At 51.6% G+C, this 9,065-nt stretch overlaps 1 protein-coding gene across 1 annotated transcript in view; it reads left to right on the forward strand.

The window, feature by feature from the left end:
- The window catches only part of MUC21 (mucin 21, cell surface associated), a 139,552-nt gene extending 132,391 nt beyond the window's left edge, over window positions 1-7,161 (forward strand). Inside the window, exon 2 of the mRNA XM_075553826.1 lies at window positions 7,018-7,161. Within this exon, the coding sequence (XP_075409941.1) occupies window positions 7,018-7,161 (144 nt within the window). The remainder of the gene's footprint in view (window positions 1-7,017) is intronic.
- The last annotated feature ends 1,904 nt before the right edge of the window (window positions 7,162-9,065 follow it).

Here is a 9,065-nt window from a genome sequence, read left to right on the forward strand (position 1 = left end):
GCAGCACCTCCAGCTGAGGCCTAGTTGTTGATGCTGTGTAACCAAGTCCAACCCAATCTCCATAGTCGCAACGCAGACCGCGCAATGTGGGTTGGCCTGAGAAGGTATTTCTTTGCCTTTTCGGTATACTGAGATTATTGAAACTTTGTGGAGGGAGGGTAGGATGGAAAGGGGGAAACCAATTACAAGGATCTACATGTGACCTCCTCCCTGTGGGACGGACAACAGAAAAGTGGGGGAAGGGAGAAGTCGGACAGGGCAAGATATGACAAGATAATAATTTATAAATTATCAAGGACTCATGAGGGAGGGGACGCGGGGAGGGAAGGGAAAAAAATGAGGAGTTGATGCCAGGGGCTTAGGTGGAGAGTAAATGTTTTGAGAATGATGATATGAGCCCCTAATAAAATGATTTTTTAAAATATATTATTGAAACTTCAGGAGTGTATAAAAATATACAGACACACTTCCAAGAATGGACAGAGAAAGGAGATAAAAAAACAGGTTTAAACCAAAGTACAAATCACTAAAGACAACATGCTTTTCAAAATGTACTATTGCTTCTTTTTTTTTAAGCATGACGATAATTTTTGCATTGGTTTGCTTTTCAGAGAGTTTAAGACATATATAAGAACTTTATGTATCAGACTTGAATTTAAATTATGCCACAGTGAGTTTAAGTTTAAAATTCATCCTTTGTGTTTGAGGGCACTTGGTTTGTACACTTCATAAGTGTTTCTGTGTTGGTTCTGTACGTACCACGTACGTATTTTCACTGTTAGCTGCCATCCGGTTGGGTCCAGCTCATGGCAACATTACGTCCGTGGAACCAAAAGAAACGTCACCTGCTCGTGCACCCGTCTCTGTGATTGCGGGTCCACCGGAGTCCATTGTTATGGAAATTGCGTCTGTCTGACGCATGCAGTTTCCCTCAATTTCACTGGCCCCTGCTTAGTCAGAAAGGATGGCCCTTTCTAGTGATTGGTCTTCCCAGTGCTCAGCTTTGATGTTGGGTCATTGCCGACTGTTGGTTGGGTCTCAGACAAGCTGATTTTTTCTTACTTAGAGGAGCTTGCCTTGATTGTGTATACCAGTCTGTGGGTTCCCTAACAGGTGACCTCGGGGGATGGTTTGGTACATGGTAATGATTTCATCCCACTTATGTCAACAATCAACTTCCATGAAAGCAGTAGTCAAGTATGTAGATAGAGGAATGTTAATTGTTTAATACTTTAATGGGCATCGTTTCACAAATTCATTAGAGTCGTGTTTCTATTGGGCATCCGCTAACGTAACAAATTGGTTTTATCTTTCGAATCGCACCATCCTCATCTCGGTCGCTCACAAAGGTAGCGACTCGGAATGTATCATGCTACCGTGGCATGATGAACAGAACCAGTGATGGTCAGTACCTGGGCCTTTGCCCACAGGGGAACTAGCAAGCTCTACACCTGTATGGGTTTCCAGGGTCCAGCGATCGGTCAAGCTCGCACACACATGTGCACACAACAGCCAAGAGTTAAGTCACAAGTTTATTAAAGCAGAGTCACTTCCAAAGAAGTGAAGCGGGTCCGTCTTATGAATTGAAAAGACCCCAAGCAAGGGGGATGCCTTTAGTTTTATAAGGCACGTTCAAAGGGGCGGGGGTCGCCATCCTGCAGATGGTCAAGCAACTTTCTCACTGGTTACTCAGTTCATCCTTGGACCTCACACATCTTCTCCTTTGATTTTATCTGCGCTACTGCTCTGAGTCAGTGAGGTAGATCGTTGATTGTGCCAACCTGGCCGATAAACACACGTGGGATTAACTGAAGGGCGGAGGGATAATGGCTCGGTGAACCTCGCCTTTTGAGTTCTCGGGTCTCTTGCTTTGTGATGCTCGGATCAGGGTGCAGCTGCCTTAGCCAGTTCCCTGCTTCAGCTGGCAAGGCTCACTTCCTCCAAGACATCCCCAAGGAGAAGACACATGGACCTACCCTGATGCAGCCCTGGGTGCTGGAGCAGCTGCGTGGAGACCCCTGCCAGCGCTGAGATGCTTACACATTCACTGACTCGGCTTTCCTCCTGCAGTCGGCATCATTGCGTGTGTTTTGTGAGATGGAGGAAGACTTTATGGACTGGTGTTGGACATATGGGTTAATGAGCTAATGTTGGACTTGTGGGCTTGGGCGGCACTGGGTTGGAATGTTTTCTCGATGTGCATTTGCCCTTTATATAAAACTCTCTCTTATACATCAGTTTCTGTAGATTTGTTTCTCTAAAGTACCCAGACTAACACAGTCAACATGTCCAGAATTATCTTCAAGTACAGTCCTGTGCCTGAACTTTACTGGGGACTGCAAGCCAGCTCCCACCGAGTCCTCTGTTTGCTTATTGCACAGGGTCCTTTGTGCATCCTCTTAGCAGACAGGGCAGGTGTCCCTGATCTGTCCCTGTCAGACCCGAAAGCAATTGGGTAAGGGAAAGGTACCCACAAAAATGTCTGATGGGGTAAGGTCAAGAGGAAAAGTCTAGTTCATAGAACTGAGAAATCAGGCTCCATCCAATAGCGTCAGGTACTGGGTCAACCAGCAAGCACTTAGGAGCTCCTAGCACAGGGAAAGGGAATGAAGAAATAAACAATTTTCACTCCATTCGTCACGACTTCCATCTTAAAACCAAGGAGCTCTTTTTTTTTTCCTTCTCAAACATATCCATAGATTTTTGTTGGTTTTTTTAACCATTTTATTGGGGGCTCGTACAACTCTTATCACAATCCACACATACATCAATTGTGTAAATCACACTTATACATTCGTTGCCCTCGTCATTCTCAAAACTCTCGCTTTCTGCTTGAGCTCCTGGAATCAGCTCCTCATTTTTCTCCCCCCTCCCTCCCCACTCCCCCTCTTCCATGAATCCTTGAGGATATCCATAGTTTTTAATTTATTTTTTTAATCATTTTATTGGGGGCTCGTACAACTCTTATCGCAATCCATCCATCCATGCATTGTGTCAAGCACATTTGTACATTTGTTGCCCTCATCATTCTTGGCGCTCTTAATGATCTCAGTTATTTTAGAACATTTTTTCCACCGCCCTTCCACATTGGGACCAGTGTAGCCAGAGACCAAAAATAGTTTGCATGTCAGCCCACCTCGCAACTTTAGAACAAACATCAGCTGTAGCACTAGGTTTAATTGCTGCTTTGGGACGAGTCACGCCTTTCCTGTTGGTCTATGTGGGTCAAGAACGGCCAGGAGAGGTCTTACTCCAGCCCTTGCTTGTTCTGGAGACCCAAAGCTCCCAGTAGTCTCCCGCTAGCCCATCCCTGGTCTCCCCACGCTCTGTGACCAAGGTTATGTGTCAGGAGAGAAAACCCAGAGTCCGGGTGTGCGAATGGCTTTCTGGAGGGTTTGCGTGCATGAGAATGCGAGTTAATCAGGAGAGAGCCTCCTCCGTGGTGCTCCTGAGGCTCCTGGCAGCCAAATGGTAGGCATCAGGTCTAGTGAAAACCATAAAACAAGAACCAGGCTGCTGCCTTCGGGGGTCACACAAAGATGGGAAATGGATGTAGTGACAACACTGCCAGTCTGGGGGGTGGGTGGGGTGGGGTCTGCAAGTCCTTCATCTGCTCTGTGGGGGGCACCCACCCAGCCTTGCAGTTCCCAGTTACCATAGTTGAGCTGCATCTCCTACCAGCTGTGGGACGTTGGGCAAAGTTCCTTGGCCTTCTTGGTTCTCAATTTCCTCATCTGTGATGTAGAAATAAGACCAACTGAACCCCAGAGTTCTTACGATGCGTAGTTGAAGTCGTCTCCTAGTTCGTGATTAATATTAATAACAAACGAAGCCCTGATCATCCTCAGACAAGAGTCTATGTGTAACGATAGAGACTGGTGGGACTTCCAAGACGACAGCCCTTAGTCAGCCTTCAGGTCTGGAACTAACTAGCCTCACCCACTTATTAGTATAATGCACCGTCTAAGATCCAAATGACAGCATTGGCTCAAGAATGAAGTGTGAATGGCTGGGAAAGGAGACATGAAAACAGGAAACAGAGAAGGAGAGGCTGTGTGGGATGGGGCATCCAAGGGATTCAGTTGGATGAGCTGGAACCAAATGAGTCTGAGCTGTTCCGTGTAAAGCAAAGCATCTGTAAAGTTCACAGTAAAAAGCTTAAAAATAAAGTGCATTAAGAAAAAAAGGAAAGTCGACGATAATAAAATTCAAATCCGGAGGAGGAAACTGTACCTCAGCCTGCCTTCCACACACTGGGTTTGAGGGGCGCCGTGGCTGGCAGTGGAAGCCCGAAATCCACTGTCATGATGTGGATCGAGTCTCCAGTGAATCCCCGCTGGCCACAGCCTAGGAACGAGACTTGCCTGGATATCAGACGCAGAGCATGGGGGAGGGGGCTTTAGCGGCTGAGGTCAGGCTGGAAGGTGACACCTTGTCCTGTGATCTTTTTGGACTGGTCTGGAACTTGTTCTTGTTTTGTTTCTCCGCATTCTTTTGGACTGAGGTTCTTCCCTGTTTTATCTGGTCTATGTCGCTGGATTCCTTTTGGTCTTTGTCCTGCCCGTTTTTCGGTGTCGAGAAGTCAGCATAGGTGGCTCTGTGAAGACACAGAAGGGGAGGGAATGAGGAGTCAACAGCAGTTGAAGGAAGAAAGCACCCGGGGGGTGATGGTGGCGAAGCTGGCACAGCCCTCCGGAATCTGATTGAGCTGCCGAGTTGTGCCATGTGCGGATTCCATCTCAATCATCGCACGTGTTGTTTTCAAGCGCCCAACTAGTGTGAGTGGAACGTGAACATAGTGTGTTGGTGGGAGTCAAGTGACTACACGACAAGTCAACTCTCCCTTTCTGACCCTGGACACTCTTTCCCTCGAGAGTATTCCCACCGGGAAGCATCGCACCAACCTTAGCATCACTGTGCAGCCAGCAATGGCCACTTCACGACACCGGCCTTCCCGGGTGGGGGCTAAGGACTACCTTCCATGTGGTCCCACTAGGAGAAATGTCCCCCTGGGACTAGTTAGTGCATGAGAATCAATGCCATCAGATACGCAGAGTTGTCCAGTCTCTCGCGCACTTGACCACGATACCACTTAAACTTCATGACAGGCTGGCCCTCCCATTTTATATTCATCTCTCCGCGCCTCGGTCTCTTCATCTGCGAGAAGAGGGCGACCGTAGGCTGCTCCCTCACAGCTGGCTGCTCTTGTCCTGTGTCCCACTGAGCCGACTGTGGCCTCATAACCACCCAGCGGTGTGGTTTGAGTTGGGGAGACCAGCCCTCCAACCACTGATATCGGGTTCAGTAAGCACAATTGTACAGTTGAGATATATATATTATAGTTTAGTATATTTATTATTTTTATTATATTATATTACAATAAAGTCATCTAGAGCCTGAGAGAGAGAAATAATGGAGTCAGACACATTTCATGGTAGCAGTGTTCATCTCAGCCGCCCCCCCCCATTGGTGGTCCAGTGGAGAGAGGGGGAGGAGGACAAGGGGAAAGGGAACAGAGGATGGGATAGGAAAGGGGGAGCCCAGAGAGCGAGGGAGTGAGGAAGATCTGTATTGCTAACCCAGGCCTACATACCTTTTGGGGGGCGTGCAAGCCCACTGATTACAGGTAAAGACACACGTCACAGGAAGGGGTTGCACTATAGGTGATACAGCAATGAGAAGGGGTGGTCTAGGGACATATATGCAATAGGAAGAGGCGGGATTAGGGGGTATCCATGTGACAAGATGGGCGGAGCCTTGAGGTAGGATGGCAGCTTCGCTTTGATCTGGTCTCTGTATCTCCATGGGAACCATTATCAGTAGGGGTGAGCCCACTTACAGGAACCAAATCGATGACTGTCCATTGTCCTTACCAGCAGGGAGTGGGGCCCACTACAGTCTGGCAACTCTGGGAAGATGCCTATGAGCATCTGATCTCCCCCCACCCAACAGGACAGAATGGAGCACCTCCTCAGTGTCCTAGGGTGTCATCCTTACAGTCCGCTCCTGGGAGGGTCCAACCCACCAGCCTTCCGGGTAGCAGCTGAGCACTTACCATTGTACCGCCAGGCCACCTTGCCCGCACCCCCCCCCCCTCAGCTGTGGGGCTCGGGAACAGTAGCACTGGAAGAAGAGCGGCCGCGGGGAGGTTCCGCTGGAAAGAAAGAGGATTCCTCCGTCCATCCAGTGATAGCTGAGCACCTGCCACGGTCCAGACACGGTTCTCAGCAACCAAAATTGGCCAGAGTTCCCATCGCCAGGGGCTTATACTCCATAGCATGCGGGGGAGAGTGGGAAGGGATACTGAAAATACGGGTGGCTTCCCCTCCTTCTAGGAGCCCTGGTGGCGTAGTGGGTACAAGTGGGGCTGGTAACCTCAAGCTTCCTTACCTCCTCCGGGAGAAACAAGGACCCTTATAGTCCTCGGAAGAATTCATCTCAGAAGTCCACAGGGGCCGTTTTAGCCTGCCCTCTGTGGGGCTGTGAGTCAGAACCCACTGCCTGCCAGTGAGTTTAAGTCCCCCCCCCTCATTGGTCAGAGGAACCCTCATGAGTTAGACAAGCTGGGCTGCTAACTACAAGGTCAGCAGTTTGAAACCACCAGCTGCTCCGATGGAGAAAGTTAAGGTTTTCCGCTCCTGGAAAGATGTACAGGCTCGGGAACCCATGGGAGCTGTCTCGCTCTGACCTCTGGGGGGCTGTGAGTCAGAACGGATGGTCTTGATAACACACGAGCAGGTGCAGTGTCACGCTGTGTGTTGCTGCGATTGACGCTGGAAGGGAGCACCCGCTGGCTTACCCCTCGTGGGCGGAGTCCGTGGGGCCTCCAGACTCAGGCAGACTGAGAAGAAAGCTGGTCCCCTCACCTCCACACATCCCCTGCCTTCCGCTGAGCCCAAACCCCCATCCCTCTGCACCCCCCACCCCCCACCCCACACACACACAGTCAGGCTTGTTGGAGGCTGCAGCTGCACAGAGCGACTCCGACAGTGCAGTCCTGTTGCTCATGGGCCCCAGCTGACCATCACCCCGGGGGGCATGGCGGGCATCCTCACCATCGACAGCCTGGTGGTGGCCGACCCCATCGCCCACTCCCCGAATGAGCAGATCACCCTGGCCAAGAGCTTCCTGCCGCTGGACGCCGCCTGGGCGTGGGCCTGAGCGGGCTGGCAGCTGGCTTTGCCCTCGGGTCGTGGGGGTCACAGCCCAGCAGCCCTGGCTCTTTGTGGCATGGTCCAGACCCTCCTCTTCACCTCATTGAGGGCCACGCCCTCACCCTGGCCAGCCCTCCCCAATTCGATTCGGTGTAAAGACCACGTAAAGACCCTGGGCAGCTGCTCTTATAGAGGCACAGTGGCCCGTTCTGTGCTCGCCTTGACCCTTACTCACCTCTGCCATGCCGCGAACTGCCAGGCCCACTCCTCCTATCTCCCCCACACACACAATGAGGCCCCAGAGTGCTCCGTGTACCCAGCTGACTGCCCCAAATCAAACTCTGGTGCAGACTCACAGCAACCCAATCGGACAAGGTAGAATTAGCCAAGACTGTAACTCTCTACAGGAGTAGAAACCTTTGTCTTTCTCCTGGAGGCAGCTGCTGGTTTCGAACTGCTGACCTCGCAATCAGCAGCCCAATGGGTAACCCCTACGCCACCGGGGAGGGCTCTGCCAGGCTGACTAGACAGCCCTTTTCACTGCGTCTTTGCTCCTGAAGATTTGACCTGCTGTGGATTGTTCTAAGAGCCCCCAATCACATGCTTTATTAAAGCTCAAAATATATGTATATTCGACCCGTCCATTCGCCCCGGGAGCCGCCCTCGTCTCTGACTGTATAGTAACCTTAGGTTGTGGGCTTGCCGAGACTCTGGTGGTTGTAACACCTCCCTCCTCGACTGCCGGGGAGGGCCATGCGAGAGAGGCGGGGCCCCCAAGACTTGTGCCCAAGAAAGGTCTCAGATGAGACTGGAAAATGACAGAGATTAACTTTATGGTCAGTAAAGCTTCGGGACCACCACAATAGAACACAGTTAGGGAGCGATGGCAGGCGAGCCCTCTGGTTAGAGAGCTCTCCATTTCCATGGTGGCCGCAAGAATGGCCCTGGGCAACAGGGAAGCCGGTGCCGGACTGAGAGCACCAGGAGTGGACGGCAGCTAACAGCAGCAACGACAGAGAGAGGGAGCCACCAGATAGAGCCGGAGTTGCTCGGCCAGCACTGGGAGAGGGCCATGGGTTTCTGAGAACAGGAGAGCCAGCAGACCAAGGGGTCCCAGGACCCTGGGTGGGAGGAAAGGGATTGCCAAGGGGAGAATGGAGATGAAAGGGATGGGGGTGAGAGTGGAGGGGTGGGGGCTAAGGCTGCCAGGGGAATGTTCTGGGAACATCTGCAGTCCTGGTGTTTATCCTCCTGCTGCCTCATGATTGGGTTCTGGAACATTCCATCAGCTGTGAGGAGGGTGCCCTCAACAGAATACTTGAGAATGAAGTAGGTACAGAGGAAGGAAAGGAGGGCCTCCCTCCTGGAAACCTCATCCCCTCCAGCCTCCTCCTCCTGCCATCCTCCAGCCTCGCTTTGGGCGGCCCTGCTCCCCTGCTCCCTCCAACTGCCAAGGCCCTGGGAAAAGCCAAGAGGCTGAGAGGCCACAGTGTGACCCACACAGGGGAGTAAGTCACCCATGGAGAACAAAAGCATCAAAAATAAGAACTGGGCTGTTGATGCCAATGAGTTCCGCCCCCCATCCCTCATCCCCACCCCCCCACCCCTCGCTCTTTTCTTCCTTTTGAGGCCTGCTGTTTGCGCAGCCAGACCAGGCACAATGCGCTAAGTAACGTGAGCGAGCGGGAGAGGCGCTGCCGACAAGCTTCCCTTCCAGAGTCAAAGGTCGGTGTCCACAGCTCTCTGAGTCTCTGGGAAAGGAGGGGTGGTCAGTCCTCCCCTGACCCCGGGGCCAACTCCCGAGCCTCGCCCTTCTTCCGGCCACAGGGGCCATCTCAATGAGCCTCGCCTCCCTTTTTCAGGATCCAGGACAATTCTGGAATCAACTTTCCCAGCTGGCCAGGGGAGACC

This window comes from Tenrec ecaudatus, chromosome 7, assembly GCF_050624435.1.
Source record: "Tenrec ecaudatus isolate mTenEca1 chromosome 7, mTenEca1.hap1, whole genome shotgun sequence".
Classification (NCBI taxonomy): domain Eukaryota; kingdom Metazoa; phylum Chordata; class Mammalia; order Afrosoricida; family Tenrecidae; genus Tenrec; species Tenrec ecaudatus.